We start from the raw sequence: 16,468 nt of genomic DNA, 5'->3' as shown, positions 1-16,468 counted from the left end.
TGAATATTGGCCCAGTCAAGCTTCTTATTTATAACACCACCTTTGCCATCCACTCCCCCTCCAACTCTGCCATACAAACCCAACACATCCTTCATCCAAGTAGTCAGATATAAGCAGGCAACTGTTTTGAATATTATTTGTACAGCTGATTTAAAGTCACTACTCTACACTGGAGCTGCTTCTGAGAAGTAACAGAAAAACAGTCACAACAGAATATTAGTGGAGTAATTTATCTTTGCCATTTAACAATCTGTTGCATTTAATAACGTTTGTGTAAATGACTTTTCACCACTGATGTTATCACAAACAAAATTTAATGCATACAAACCCTCAAATACTTGGTTTTAAACAGCTGCTACAGAATGGCATCTTGTTTCACAAGGACAACTTCTGAGTAGAGTCAAGTGCATTTCAGCCACAGTAGCATAAACAGCATGCAACACATGACATTAAACAGATGCAATGTCCCTGTTTGAAACATTAAATTAAAACACATTAAACAATTGCTTAAAACACAGGCCATGCTATAAAATGCCCTTTGCAAGTCACCTTAATCACCAACCCCCACCCCCTGCAAATAAATGCTATGCTTTGAGTATTTACTGGTAAAAACTAGTATGAGAGTTTTCCCAGCTCATTAAAGAGCTGAAGATTGATATCTATTTGTACAATAGAATGGATATAAAATATTACAATTAAAAGTTCATAATCATATTAGCAATCACCTTCAAATGTTCATAAAATCCTCTTTTGGCTGAAGCTCAAAATCATGTAGGTATTTCTAAAATTGTAGCAAATCACTAAGACTCATTCCCTCTAGCTGTTTTTTTAATTCATTCTTCTCTTAATGATTTTGGATTGCCTACCAAAATTTCATATTTATCTAAGCAAGCCTGGCTTACTTAGTGGCACAGTTATGATAGTCTAAGAGTTCCTTTCTCCTAGGTTTTCCAGGAAACAGTTCCCTTTAAAACATGTATTCATCTTTATTTTGTGCAATGTTTTCACAGAGGATAGAAGAGAAGTGCACTAGAGAAATTTCTCTAAAAAGGCATTTTGAAGAAAGTTTTCCTTAACATTTACATGTGACCAAAGTCCTTGGACACTGAAGAACAACTGAATAAAAGTAATTTCCTTTGCTATAAAGGGTACACATTCCTGTAGAAATGGACTACAAAACCACAGTGCTAATAATGCCCAGGTTTTTTCAGACCTTTAGGATAGACACAGTAATGTACATAAACAATTTGTGTGACACATTATGCTTTTACAGGTTATTTTTGTCTCTTCATAAAAAATAAACTGTAATATAAAATATTAAAAACAAGCTCTAACTTGTACCACACCAAGGTTTTCTATATATGACATCTTAAAAGGAGTATCATATGGTAATATATTAAAATATCATTTTCAAGTAAATTATTCAATTTCATAGACAAGAACAAGTCTATAATATGTATTCCAGCATTATCTAATCCCACTAATCTGAAATACACAAGATAAAGCCTGTGTAAACTTAAAGGAGTTCACTTCCACATTTCTCTATTTCAATCCTATTCATTTGCTGTATGCAAGACTCCCAATGCCTTAAATGTAAGTATTCTTAAATCTAAGTATTGGGGCACAGTCCAAAGAAATTTGAGGAAAACAGGAGCATTTCTCACACACTCCATAAAAAAGTGAATATAATAATATTTTCAAAAATTACTAATTACTCAGGCTCTTGCTTTCAGATCTAAGAATATCTTGTGAAAATTTACATCCTGCTGGATAAGAGCATGAAAGGGGCAGTTCTTCTGTGGTACACTCTGAGGTCAGGGTTAAGTGCTTTTGGGAACAAAGGTTAGAACGACCCAAGTTAAAAATACTTAATACCCATCCATTACAATCAAAGATCAATACATACACATCTTAAAAGTTCTGTTTGACCTCCACTGAATAAACAAAATGCTTATAAACACATTTATATACAGAAATTTACTCCACCCCCAACATCATGTTTCTCAGGTGTTTATCGTTAATCTCAGAGTTGAGAAGTTCTGAATCATTCATAATTGAAGTTGTGAACGCTGCTTCTGTAACTGCTGTCCTGCAAACAGCTTGTAACACCGGCATTCCTTAATGTAACAGAGGCAAAGTTCTGGGTCCAGTAATTGCAGGAGTACCTGAACTTGGCCTGGTATCAACCTGGGTTTGGTTACTAAAGCCGTTATGCTATACTTTCTTCTTCAAAGTATTCTCAGAAACATAACTGTTGTCTGAGATGTTACTCTACAAAAATACTATGTAAGCATAGTACATTTTATCTACAGTTGTTTTCTCATTTCCTAATATGCATTGCTATATGTAAATATTTTTGAGCTGAAAAATAACATTGTTTTGATGGTGGCAAAACAGTAAATACATTGCCAGTTCTTTCCCACTGCAAGTCATAATAAATGCTTGCTATGGAAATTAATAATTCACTAGCTATTACAAGTGACAATCCATTAAACAAATATTTTTCTATTAAAATATATATATGACCTTGACATTAATTTCTTTACAGTGAATTTCAGAAACTATCTGTATACATTTTACAAGATCTTTCCCCATCAACAGTCACTGGAGCAGGCTGTTTTAGAGATGTGACTTCCCCACTGTCTTGGAAGATTAAAAAAAAGGGTACATTTTTTAATTGCTAGATGTTTCTGCTTCTGTTTTCTCCATTGCTGCCTCAGGAAAAAGCAGTTTTCTAAGTATGTTTGCATAGAATGGTCCATACACTTTTTTATTGAAGTTTACAATGCTTGCATACTGAGATCCCAGAAACTCTATCTCTCTCTGAATCACAGAAAGGCCTCCTGGCATAGTAGGCATACACTTCTGAAAACTCGGAAGGGCAAGCAAGCTTCTCATGAAGAGCTGGATTCGTTTGTCTGAAATAGAATATAAAGTATGCTCAGAACAAATGTAAACCCAAGATGATGCCACAGTCACTTTGTAAGTACCCTGCACATCAGCACAGCAAAAAATCCAACATTTAAGCAGCAACTCTTTCCCAAGATTGTTTTGGAGTGGGAAACAATAATGTAAGTTTCTTAAACAGTATGTTTAAACCCAGAATGGACAGAAAGAAGACTAAACACTCATTTTATCTAAATTCTTCTCCAAAATATTAGGTTGCCTAGGTTTGTCTCTACATGCACTTTTACAATTATTTCCAGCTGTGACTAACCATGCTCTTCAGCATACCCACAACACCATTTCCAAGTAAACGCCATATCCTTAGTCTTAGTTGAGCCAGTATTTTACTGCAGTAAGAAAATACTTTTAGAAGATAATGAGACAGCTGATTAATTAAGTTTATAAACAGACACATACAATACAACAATTAGGTAGTCTCTTACTAACCAATCAAGGAACAGACAGGATTATTCTTCTCAACAATATGAGCGATTTGACCCATTAAATTACTCTGCATTTCTTCACTAAGAGTGGGAAGACCTCTTTCACTTAGAGACTTGTTCACTATGCTGCAAATCTGGATGCCAATAGCATTCAGAGCCTCCTTCAAGTCAAAACTTCTGGAAGAAAGGGAAAAGCATTAAATTCTTAAGTTTCTGGAGCACAGGTTGTAAATTGCCCTCACTTGTCTCCTTTCCCTTTTATTTTCAATGTGGTCTCTGCAATGAGGATTTTGAAAAGTTTTCATCTTTTGCTGCATATTTATGTAAATCTACATATACAGGAAAATTCCTATGTGGAAGACAAAATCGGGACCTAGCTGTGATACAAATGGGAAAAGTAATTTCATATGTGCAGCAGTGACACCAGTTCACTTTATCCTTGTGCCTAGCTGTTTTTCTGGGCCATGTGCACAGCATTTCATGAGAAAAAACAGAGTGGAAAACTCTTTTAAAAGACAGTCACATACATCAGACTTGCCTGTAGCACAAGAAGCCAAAGAAATACGGAGCCAAGTAACTTGAACTACCTACAACAAGTCTGAAGCAACTCCCAAGAGGATTTAGTGAATGTACTGCCACAGTCTCCCCAGTATTAGGAGTGTATGAATGAACTTTACTACTAGGTTCCAAAATTTGTACACTAACACCAAGACTAAGATTACATTAAAATCTATCTTTGAAAACACTTGTCTAACATATAGTGGTCTTGTATCATAAAAGGAATATATAAATGATTCAAATTCCATATCTTCCTATTAATAACAAACACCGGCTATGACACTAGAATTGTTTCCAATTATTTACCATCAAAAAAGAGTAAAAAAAGGCCTTACTTCTTATTCATGCCTTCAAGAAGAGGAAGGGAGATCCTTTTCAGATGATCAGTGAAATCAGGCACATCTACAACTGCTGCACCCACCATGTTGTTTGTTATGAGAGAAACACAAGCTATGACTTTTAATTGATTGAGCTTTTCTCTCAACTCCTGAAGACGAACTTCATCTGTTATTAGAGTCTAGAATTGAAACAATAATACTAATTTAGGAACAAGGAGAAGATCTAGGAAAGAGATCTAGGATGTAGTCATGAAGCACTATTTTTAATCACAAATACACAAACCCAGAGCAGACAGCAACTGTAATACCCTAAATATGCAGTGTAGTATAGTATAAAGTGGCATTTTGTACAAGTACCAGAAGTAAACCGCTGGAAGAAAAGTAATGAGGAAACTGAGGACATTGCACCTTATTCCATATCACTGCTGACAAGTCTGTAACCAACAATTCAGCCCACGACATGGAATGCTCAGAGGATCCAGAAGACATTGTAATGACCAAGTTACAGATAGAACAGTCTTCTGGATTTGGGTGTCTTTTGAAAAAATGCCAAGATTTGTAACTGATGGATAATAATGAACAACTGTGCTTGACAACCACCAATTCAACCACCTGAGCTGGTTCTGCAAGTGATACATAATCCGCTCCAGGCAAAAAGCCAGCTGATCATACCAAGAGCATAAGTAATCCCCACAGCAAGATGTAGCTGGAGTTCATTTTAGGTTACAAAGAATTCATCCTGAGCAGTACAGGGGCATTAACATCCAATTGCAGTTAGTAGCAATTTCATAGCATGGCAAGCTAGATCTACAAGAGGACATCTGTATGTAGATCTTACTCAAAACTGCTCACAGAAAGGTAAGGAAGTGCTTTCACTTCTGTCCACTGACTGAGAACACCAAGAGCATCCCCATGTATTTAACAAGTTCTCTGCCAGGCCATCCTACATGTAGCTAAGGCCCTCTCTGGAAATGCAAATGTTATCCCTGACTGCTGACAAATTTTCCACTGGCTTTATGGAAAGTTGCAGAGGTCAGTAATCAGGAATTGGAGGGAAAAACTGAACACTGAGTCTTGAAGCAATAGTTTACACTGAAAGGAAAAATACCTACTTTTAGAGAACTCAAGTTTTTTACTGATTCTGTTCTGAAGAGCAATCCCACTAATTCCTGCTGCTGTTAGAAAAATGGAGTGCTACAATCAGTTCTTTTAAAGACAGAGAAAGCAAAGTACTGTCAATACAAGGCCCAGCCTTTGACCACAGCCAAGACTGCTCTTAGGGTGGAGCTGGTGAGCTATGATTGGAAAGAGCGAGAACAACCTTTACCTTGTTCTTTTCTGGTTGTTGACTTGCCCATCTCAAATTTCAGAATCTGGACTAGAATATAATCTCCTAATTTCAGATTTACTGTGCAGAAATTAAAGGAGTGCAAAAGAGTATTCACTTACTGTCATCAATAGCAAGTTTATTGTATCACACTAATGATTTCATATAGCTGGTAATCTAAAGACACCAAAATACATTTCTTACCTCTGGAATTGTTTTGCAATAATCCCACTGTAACAGTTTCAAGTAGCCATTGTTTAGCACCAGTGTAGGACTAATAATTGGTTTTGAACTACTATCAGCACCAGGGCACGATGAAGACTCATCAGAAATAGATGACAATTCATCCTCTATTGATTCCTTTATCCATTCTGTTGTGAGATTCAGGGCACCTAAGCATTGTAAATAGCACAGATTTACTGCATGCCTTCATCAAATAAGCACTACCTTGAGAAAAAAAAGATTTGTATACAGAAGAGAATTCAATTTCTGAAGACTTAAACATAGTGGACAGCTGAGTCTTCACAAATGGTAATTCTCTCCCTTTCTTCCACTGATCATATTCCACTGGTCACCTTTAAATTCTACTTGTTTTGTACAAACTCAGCCACAAATTGTTAAGACTTCAGACAAGATTTTTAGGTAATAGAAGTCTCAAAGTTTGAGTTCCCAAAGGATTGCTTTCCCTTTTTCGGAGAAACCACTTATCAGATAGGACATAAGACTAAAAGGTACAGGTGAAGGAAGATTAAAATGTTTGATTTTTTCTGGTACAGTTCTTCTCAGGCTGCATAAATGAACACTGCAGGCCCTATCAGTGGCTCAGAGCTCTTGTTTTAGAAGCCCCTGCTCCAGATGTTAGCATGCTTACTTATTCTTCTTGGAGGATGTATTTCTGAACATTGTTTAACCAAATCACACAAAACATGTAATAGTGGATCAAGTTGACTTTGCATCATCTAAGAAATTTTGGTCAGAGCCTGCCTTTTGTTTATTAAAAAATAGATCTTAGCCCTTCCAGCTTTCAGGTGCACTAACTGCTTTTACATGCTTACTTCACGCTAACAACTGAACAGTTGCACACAAAAGAGAAAAGGCTCATCTTATGGAGGGCTTCTGCATCCAAACAGCACAAGTCACCACTTGTTTGTTTTTCAGACACCATCCAATTCAGGAAATATAAGTTTGTCTGAAAGTGCCTCAGATTACAGACAGACAAACTTGATGGCAAGTTAAGCAACCATCCAGTGATAGCTTGCTTGTTAAAAAAATTTTATATTACTTACATACAGACAAGAAATTGAAGTTTTCATCTAAGTTAACTGCAACTTGTAGAGTTTTCACTGCATGTATTTAAAAAGGCTTCTTTTCAAAGAAAAGTTTAAATTTAATATAGCATGGTACATACTTGGTGTTTCTTCAAGAATTTCCTGGAATTTTGTTCTTTCATAGTCCACCAAGTTATGCCAGAGGTATGGTCTAAGGCTTTTAATTGTGTAATTTGCCATATCCACCTTCATCAGGTCCAAAACACGGAATATTTGTCTGAAAAGAAGAATTTAAAATTTCACATTTTAATTTAATCTATTGATTTTCATCAGCACATGTGAAGCACATGTACATTATCACTTTAATTTCAATTCTGGAGAAGTGAAGGCCTTCACTTGCACTTCAGAGTAACAGATATATTACCTATCATCTGGAATTCTTGAAGACAAGGCTTGGCCTAAGTTAAAAAGAACAGAACTGATGTAGCATCACTAAACACTACAGCCCTGTAAGTTTTTCAAAAACTACATGAATTGGTGTATTTCAGCTAAAATGAACAGATTTTAACTTTTTGGTCACTGACTGCATTAAGAGAAACAATCCTTCTGACGCAATTGTTTTGTTCCCCATATACACATACAGTAGAACAACTACCATTTAGTCTTAATATTTCAGCATACTTCAGGAACACTGTTTTCTGCCCTGTTATGCAAATGTTTTACCCAAGTTCAAGTGATAAGATCTTAACTCAAGAGCCTGTAAATCCAAAGTTTGGCCTTCCAGAAGAAGCATGCAATTAACTCTTCAAGAAGAAACAGTACAAGTGTGCTGTTTACGTTTTGTAAGAATGAACAAGACAGAAAAAGAGTTTCTGAAACAGAGATTATTGCAAGAGTTGTTGGTTTAGATATTCAGAGCTGCCTAGTTTCATCTAGGTATCCTACTCATTTCATTACAAAGTGAGATACACAATCTGGTCAGCATGTCAGAGCTCTTCCTCTTTGATGCTTCAGGAAGTTCTCCTATAGTTTAAGAACAGTTGTTATGCAAACTGACACAACTTTAGACTTCCTTTACTCAGCCCTCCACCTTCCACTGTCTACTACCCTTTCAGAGAGCAATTTTTTTCTCCAAAAATCACACTCAAATACCAACCTCAGTAACTCTACAATATTGTCAGTTGCTTTTAACTGTTTTATGTCATTGTCTCTTATTGGAGCACATAACTTTCCCATAGTGTTGATGACATAGTTAGCTAGCCCAGGAATATCAACAGCATTGTGTTCTGCCTGCTGTCTTATAAGATCCGTGTCAAGAACTTCACAAATTTGATTGTGAATCCTGTTTGCTCCAGGAGTCAGGAAAGAAAGAAGAATCTAAAATAGAGGGAGCAAAAAAGAAAAAAGCTTATCAATAAAGACCAAACCACTTAGTAAGCACACTTGAGTGAAATTTTAATAATAATGTCAGGTGTATATAGCTGACAGATTATAACAAGACATACATTTTAAGACTGAACATTATCAAAGGTTGTGGGGATAAAAGAACTGTTTGGAAAAAAAAAAAACAAACCAGTATAGTTCTGCAAAAATGCTCAAACCAATAAAACAAAAAGCAAGTCAACAATTAGACCTGTTCAAAAGCTGGGAGGCTACCCTGCAAAACAAACATTTATGAACTTAAATTTCTGAATGACTTAGTATTGTGCCAGGATTGAAGGTTTGTATGCTCATCTGTGCAATAATCAAAGAATGAAGTTTAAGTGGGCAGGTCCAATCATGTTTATACTGTCGTTCATGCCCTAAGCTCACAGTATGGCTCTGGAAACAGGCTAGTAGAGATGTGAAGCTTTGGGAAAAGAGATGACTTTCAACTGATCACTGTGCAGTGAAAGCTGACTGAACATGCCACTGTTTGTTTGCGACCATATTCCTGGTTAATATAAATATACTACAAATAGACATCTATTTTCAGTTCTGAATAATCATGGCTTTATATTATAAAAGGAAAATCTGAAGGTGTTGACTCAGCTAAGTTAAGCAGACCCTTCAGTAAACTAAGGGACTCCTAAAGCTAAGCTGACAAATCAATACAGAGAAAGAAGAACATTACCTCCTTAATTTCCTCAAAAAGCTTGATAGCATGTTTGTATTCTGGAGGATCTTCATTCAGTTCTGATTCCAAATGATCCCAAAATGCCTTGTGTACAATTTGCTTCACTGTGCCTGCAAAGCTGTGGAGTAAGTCAATTAGATAGGGAGAATAGTCGCAACTAGCTTCCATCCTTGTAACTGTTTCAGATGAGACTGATCATTTGTTGGGAAATACACCTCCCCAAATACTATGCCCTGCAACCACATCTTTCTTGGATGATAGATCATCAGATCCCAAAACACAGTCTAGATTGCTCCATTCGTTTCTCCTCCCTTTCCAATACTTTTGCTACTTTTGCAAGATTCAAGCTCTTACCTGTTTTGTGGGTAGTCTTCATGTTTTATGCAAAAATTTGCATTTACAGCAATTTCATGAGCTAGAGTCCAGTTTGACAGATTTCTTGTAGCTGCCATCAGTTCATCAAATGTGATAACCTTGGGAGGGCTAGCTGCTGGAACAAACAAGATCAATTCAAGCGAAATATCTACAGCTGATAAGTGCAATTGAATATACTAAAACCTAGAAATTTTACTACTTGCTAGTTGAACTCCAGTACTCTAGAAGAAGCGACCCAAGATTACCAAGTCTTTATATCTTTCTAAAACACTAACTCAGGAAACTCCCAGCTTATCAGGGGTGTGTGTGTTTGTGGGGAAATACCACACAAGTCTCAAAATATTTTGAGGAGCATTTTTATATTTCCACATCTGAACTAAGATTTTTTTTTCCTTTAAAATGGTATCTTGCATTTCACAGATTTCCTACTAACTGTTCTGTCAAAGCCACCCAACCAAAAGCATGGGCAGTAAGAGATACTAAATGTCCACTATAATTCTAAGCACAATGGCTATATTGTCTGTTGAAGAGGTTCCTAAGTTACTGACTCACAACCCCCCCCCCCCGCCACTTAAAATCAGCAGATCTTCAGTCTGCTGTGGAATTAAGTTATACTCATTTTTTTAGGAACTAGCAGCAATGACAAAACAAACTCCACACTGGAAAACAAGAGCAAATTCCTGAAGTTTCTAAATCAATAAATTCTATAATTTAATTTAGTATTTGGAAGGCTGGTAACAAAGAAAGACAGAGTCAACTGCCAACTGCAGCTCCACTAATAAGCTTGTTTTAATATAAGACTTAATTTACAGAGATGTAAGAAGTAAGCATGGTCTGCAAATGCTTACAGATACAGAGAAACCATATTATAACCAAGGTTTTATTTACCATTACTCAAATCATCCTCCTTGTGCAAATGTTTGTTTTCTGTTTGATTCTAGTATTTATGAAAGAAGAATGTGAGTTCAAGATAATTACATGTAACTTGGTATGGTATTACAAATCTGTAAGTTACAGAAATAATTTTTAAGTGCAGGGATCAAACAGAAGAAACCCACCCTTTGCACAAAAGCATATCTGGTGGAGTGGGAGGCTGCTACCAATGTCAAGGTTAGGAAGACCACGGTGACACACTTTTCTTACACTTTCTGAAGGGAAGGAGTGCACAGGGAGACCCCCATGGATACAGCTGCTGCTGGTGTTCCACACACAGGAGATGCACCGCTTCACAGCAAAGAGAAAGCCATGCCTCTCTGTTAATACTCTTATACAGATTCAGAATCCCAGGTTCTACCCATGACAGCAAGGAGAAACAAGGTAAGTTAGCCTTATTGGTCCATGCACAATGCAGGTGAGGCTGAAATAGGCTTACACGCTGGGGAGCTGGGCTTGCTTGAAGAATCACTGTTAAAGCTCTGCCTGGAATATTCTGTGTCACTGGAAGAAACTGTGCTTTCTGAGAGCCGTGAAGAATCTGAGTCACTGTTCTGGTCATCATTGAGAGGCATTCTGAATCCCTTCACTTTGTTTACACAGTAAACAAGACCTGGAAAGACAAACACAGTTCCCATAAAACCAGCACTTACTTTTGTTTGTTTCTCAAAAGTCAGCTACTGATCATTATATTGCAAATGAAGATCAAGTAGTTGCCCTTCCTAAACAGGAAAAGCAAAGGCAAGGATTTGGCTTGACGAAAACAGAATCATATAGTTATCAACAAAGTACACCTTTTCTGTAAGAAAGTTTTGTACCTTCAGCTGTTTCATACCTTAATCAATCTGTGGGAGACAGTCCCTAAATTGGTCATATTTAAAAAAATGTAAGACTACCCACAGGAACACCTGAAGCTACTTGTTGCAAGAATTTTGGTAGATTTCAATGTCCATAAAGGCATTTGGTGATGTCACCATCCCCCACCTGACCTCACGAAGAAGTGGTGTGCAGCAATGAGCTTCCTTCCACAAACAGACTCACTGAGTGTAACGACTGTGAAGCAAACACAGAAGCTGCAGGCAGAGAACAGCAAGTAATTCAGAATATTACATTTCTGACAGGGTGTAGCTGAAAGTCTGGCCTTTAGGTGTGTCTGTGCTCAGAATCAGATCAACAATGGCACAGACCCAAAATCCAATCCTCCTAGAGGTGAAGGTGGGTGGATAGGTTTTCTGGTTTAAGTCAAATGGCAACTCTGAGCCTCTAACATTCAATTTAGCAGAGGCAACAACCTCCACTGAAAAGTGTTGTGCTTCATAGTGTTTCTGTCTTTGTAAAGAAACTGCCTCCCAGGCAGATAATCTGCAATTGCAGAAAATGTGGACAGCTGCACAGTGTGATACAGATGATTAACAACTGCATGACAGGAAGTGAAAAATATGTTCATAATAATATTAAAATGAGAATCTGGAAGTCAGCTGTAATTACTGCCAAAGGAATTTGGCCCAGATGCCAAAAGTAGCAGTCCATCTCCAATTATGACCATGAAGTATTCCGTAGTGGACTTCATGAAGTGACATAGGCAGCAATGATTCCTATCAGCAAATTTAACAGATAACTTCATTTACTATTAAATCACATCACCTTCAGTAGGCAGGGAATACCACACTTTGCAACTGCTGAATTTGGAAAAAAGACACTTTTAGCAATAAAAGGATGATCTTTGTCTGTACTTATGTGAATCAACATATTGTGGTGTCCTGGGATAGACAAAAGGTAGTGAAAATTAAGATTTCTTTATGCTGGCACCTAGCTACAGCCTAAAGTATTTGACTGTTTGCGTACCAACTCATCCTGAATAGGCCTTTATAATTTGATGAGCTACTACACTGATGAGCACCCCCCTGTTAATTGAAATTACTAACATTTCTTAAGTGTGTGTTTACTCTTCCTCCTCTCCCAAGAGGAAAGAGGATGCACTTGAGCACCCTACCTATGTCATACTTTACACTGGCTTTTTTTTGTGAAAAGAATTGGTCCCATTAGCAGGAACACAGCTAACAGTCTATCACAGTACTGGAGGAGCCAGTGAGAGACACTTGACTAGAACTCAGGTTATGCATTCAGAACTCGCAACATTACCAGTGATCCTAAGCATCATAACTCTTATTAGAACAGCAATTTTGTAATTTCTAACAAGCAAATATTTAAAACAGTATTGGCTAAACAAGACAGAGTTGCAAGAGAACCTAAAAAACGCTACACACAGGTATTTTTGCTTGGAAATTGTATTTAAGTTACAATTAGAAATGGGTCACTAGTTAATGCTAGAGAAGAAACAAAATATTTCTTCAATTAAAATCTGTGTTACAGATTGCAAAGTTAGTGAAGATCAGAAACTAGTTGCGACAAACTAGTTATAGAACATACTTGAGGTTCTTCATGTCAAACTGCTCATTTAAATACAGTACACTGTACAGAGTATGCAAAGTTTTTATGACCCTCCAACTAATTTTTTTAAATCAATATAAGAACACTGTATTTCCAGGCTTTAATCTTGTATATCACCCCTTTATTTCCATACAAATAACTAACCTCCAAAATATTAATGTTGCAGGATGTGGTCCATCAAAAGATTTGATTAATGTTGTTTGCAGTGTAGTGGCCCAGTCTTGCAAATCACTTGTGGAGTGTGAGCAATTCACGGTGTGTCTACTGCTTCAGTTCAGGTGTTAAGAACATAGAAGAAGGTAAATAACCATTAAAACCCCAAATACTCTCACACAATTTACACATTATCATTTCATCAATCTCCTCTTACCTCTAGGCATGACAATGTTAATAAACATTTAGCTTTGCAAGGTTCTTCTGACAGAAGTACTAAACCAGCCATGAAGGCAAGTCAGCAGTGCCATTTTCCACCCCACCTTGATTTCTAAGAAGATGAAGTGGTTAAGGCAGAATTAGAAGTCCATATACATTAAGTCCTTAAGCACTAGTCCCAGCAAAGGATCAATGCACATAGTTGCATTTCAAAGATCCACATGCATTTTGAGTATCAAGACCATACCTGCTCCCACAATATATGCACATATACAGACAGCAGAGCTGTCAGTAGGGTGCTTCAGAAGGCTTAAGTAAGAAGTTTCAACACTGCAACAGGAGGTGACACAAAAAACCACTGCAATCTTTTGCCACACTAAATACATTTCCTAGTAGAATGCTTCAAGCACAATAGGAAGTAAGAGTGGGTGTAGACTGCAGATTCAGAACATTATTGCTAAATTCTACATATAAAATACAAACACATCAAACTGAACGTACATGAATATACAAGCAGAACCTGCACAGGCCATCTAAAACACTTAGGCAAAAATACAGTCATTGAGCATATGAAAGGTATGTACAAACCAAAATTGGCATTTCTAATTAGTTACAACAATAGACAACTGAGTCACTCAGTCTTTGCTTTATAGCATACACTGGAAGAGCTGATTTTCCTTATGTTTTTGTAGATAGCACAGAAGTTCTCATTAATAACTAATGGCCAAGTTCATTTAGAACTTTAAATTAGTATATAACAGTCACATAAAAATATGTCAAAATTCAGCCTTGCAAGATCTCTTTGTAACTCACCATCTTGGATAAACAATACCATCTTGGGTTTTTTAAAATTTGCTTATAAAGTATTACATATTAGGCTGTTGTTTTAATACACATATTAAATCCCAACAGTTCTATTAAAGGATCAGCCTGAGGTTACAACCTGCTTTATTCTGCTACATTAAAGACTACCCACATTTATATTTATATTAGGTTGGACACCATCACAGTGGGCTTCATCACACCATTTGCTTTCTTTCAATCAGTCCATACTGTAGAGTTTTTTAAGGATAAACTCTTTGGAAGACAAGTTAAAAGTATCTTCTACATGTACCAACCCCAAGATTACAACTAATTTAACAATAAGGAAATAAATTCTCACATTTCTGCTATTTAGACAGGTGAGGATTATTCTTTTTAGTAAAAAGAAAATTAATACAAAACTGCAGATGCTTAAAGGCATCTTGTTCTTAACTGGTTACTGCATCACCCAACTAGATTCTTCATTTAGAACTTACCAAGACTGCAAAATCAGGTTAGTTTTAGAAGACACAAACACACTTTTTATTTCTGTTGCTTTGCTTTAGAAGTTATTTTATGAAGCACCTGGGGGAAGGAGGGAGGAAGACAGTTTCACAGTTGGGTATTTTCTTCAGATACCATCTTCAAGCAAAGGTTTTCCACAGCCCTGCTTTGTTCAAAGGAAGTGTGCATGGACACAGAGACTTATGAGTGCTCTGTCCAGTTTTACCACTATGAAAGTCTTAACTTTGTTTATTCTGCTGGGTTCACATTCTTACTATCTTCAACTGGCACCGACTGAATCTCATTTGGTCTAGAGTTTCCCTTTCACTGACTCCACCTCTGTCAGCACTCACCACACAAGAACAGAAAAGAGTCTTTGTTAGGAGTTACTTGCATTTCCTCCCGCCTCATTTTTCACAGTTTACAGCCGGCATTTCTCCCCTTTAGCTTTCTAGTTTCACAGCTCTTGGAAGAGATACTTCTCTCCGTGAAGGCTTAAAAAACTGTATTGGCGATAGTGAGCCGCGGCCGAGCGCGGCCCGCGGGAGTGACCTCCGCCCGGACAGGTCGGCGATGGGAGCGGGGCCGTCCTGCCGGCTGCCCTCCCCCGCGGGGGGAGAGACACCGAGGGGAGCCGGCGGCTCCTCCTCTTCCTCCATCTGTTTCGCTGCCTGTCTCCTCCCCCGGCCCCATGTTTTTAACACTTAGCAAAGGCAGGAGTTTGGCACCCTCCGACCAAAACAAACAGCGTTTCCAAGGACAGGTCCGGGCGGAGGGAGTCCGGGGGAGAGGCAAGGAGAAAACACTCCCTGTCAGCCCCAGAGAAGGCGAGCCCGGGCACCCACCCCTAAGCGCCCCAGCCCCCGTCCACCGGGGAGGTGTCGGGGTGCCCCTGCCCTGCTCACCAGGGCTGCACGGGGGGACCCTGCGGCTGCGCCCGTCGGGGCGTATTGTCCCGGAGGACACTAAGGGAAGGCGAAAGCCCAGGAGACACGGGGCAAGGAGAGAACTACGGACCCAGCGCAGGAACTGCGAAACCCACTTGCTGCAGCGGGTTCCCCACCGGGGCAGCAGAGCGACGGGCCAGTCCACTACCTCCCTGCCACGCATACCGCACAGGAGGGTGGCAGCCCCGAGCCAACACTGTCCCGGACTCACCCCGCGACTCATGGCCCAGCGTGCCCGGACACCCCGCCGCGTGTCAGCCCCGCCGGCCGGCCGGAGCAGCCCTGCCCTGCTGTCCCCAGCCGGTCACTCACCGCTGCCCCTCGCCGTCCCACACAACGCTCGCCAGGGCCGCACACAACTCCCCCCTTCAGATTTAAAGACCCAGCCCGGACTATTAGTGTCTTCCTCGGGCACGTCCATCTCTGACGGTGGAAGCGGGGAGGTGCGTCATCTTTTCCTGCCTGCCAGAGGCGAGTTATCCACGGCGCTTGGGCCAGCCTCCGCTTATGCCAGTAGAAACTAACCGTGTCTCCTCATTCTGCCTGCGACCGGGCACTAAGCTTGGGGAAATATGCGGCGACACGGGAAGATGCTTCGACGGACTCCCCCGCGCTGGCAGTGGGCCGTGCCGGCGTGCCGGGGGTAGGCCGGGGGATGGGCCGGGTGGTGTTTACGGAAGGGCCCCGTCCGTCCGGGCCGGCGCCGCCCCGGCTCCGCCTCCGGGCCGCGTCGGGGACGGGAACACCGACCCCGCCGAGCCCGGGCGTGCGGGGGAAAGGGGCTACGCTCCGCAGGGAGCGGGGCAGCGTCCCAGGCCGTGTGTGCCCGCTTTTGTGCAGTGCTCTGCAAAGGGAGCTATAACTACGTTCTGCCCTCGTTTCCTTACCCTGTGGATGGGGGAGCAGTGCGGCGCCCCTCCGCGCGCCATCTTGGCTCCCCACTGCACTGCCACCCCCGCCACCGCGGCTTCAGGGGAGCCACTCGGCCCCGTGCTGAGTTTAGTCACCCGTCTCGCTCACGGCTGTGGTGTCCGGAGGCTTGCTGAGCGCCCACTGAGGAACGCAGCACGGGGCAGTGCAGCACTATCA

The 16,468-nt window shown here is 39.8% G+C and overlaps 1 protein-coding gene across 16 annotated transcripts; it reads right to left on the bottom strand.

The window, feature by feature from the left end:
• Positions 1–214: 214 nt before the first annotated feature.
• On the bottom strand, positions 215–16,001 carry TCP11L2 (t-complex 11 like 2). 16 transcript variants are annotated; one of them, XM_063154365.1, is made up of 13 exons: positions 15,692–15,817; positions 14,426–14,513; positions 12,900–13,022; positions 10,744–10,917; positions 10,430–10,595; positions 9,351–9,486; positions 8,994–9,114; positions 8,037–8,257; positions 7,021–7,157; positions 5,817–6,004; positions 4,283–4,464; positions 3,394–3,566; positions 215–2,918 (listed from the first exon to the last, which is right to left on the bottom strand). In XM_063154365.1, exons 4-13 carry the CDS (start codon positions 10,867–10,869, stop codon positions 2,674–2,676), a joined length of 1,695 nt encoding a protein of 564 aa, XP_063010435.1. In that variant the 5' UTR covers positions 10,870–10,917; positions 12,900–13,022; positions 14,426–14,513; positions 15,692–15,817; the 3' UTR covers positions 215–2,673. The 16 variants fall into 16 exon arrangements, with proteins under 16 accessions (XP_063010435.1, XP_063010438.1, XP_063010441.1 ...); XM_063154368.1 differs by having other exon boundaries at positions 9,351–9,483; XM_063154371.1 differs by having other exon boundaries at positions 10,515–10,595.
• Positions 16,002–16,468: the final 467 nt, after the last annotated feature.

This window comes from Melospiza melodia, chromosome 4, assembly GCF_035770615.1.
Source record: "Melospiza melodia melodia isolate bMelMel2 chromosome 4, bMelMel2.pri, whole genome shotgun sequence".
In the NCBI taxonomy this organism is placed as follows: Eukaryota; Metazoa; Chordata; class Aves; order Passeriformes; family Passerellidae; genus Melospiza; species Melospiza melodia.
The sequence above is the reverse complement of the archived record's forward strand: the minus strand, read 5'-3'. Positions and strand labels throughout refer to the sequence as shown.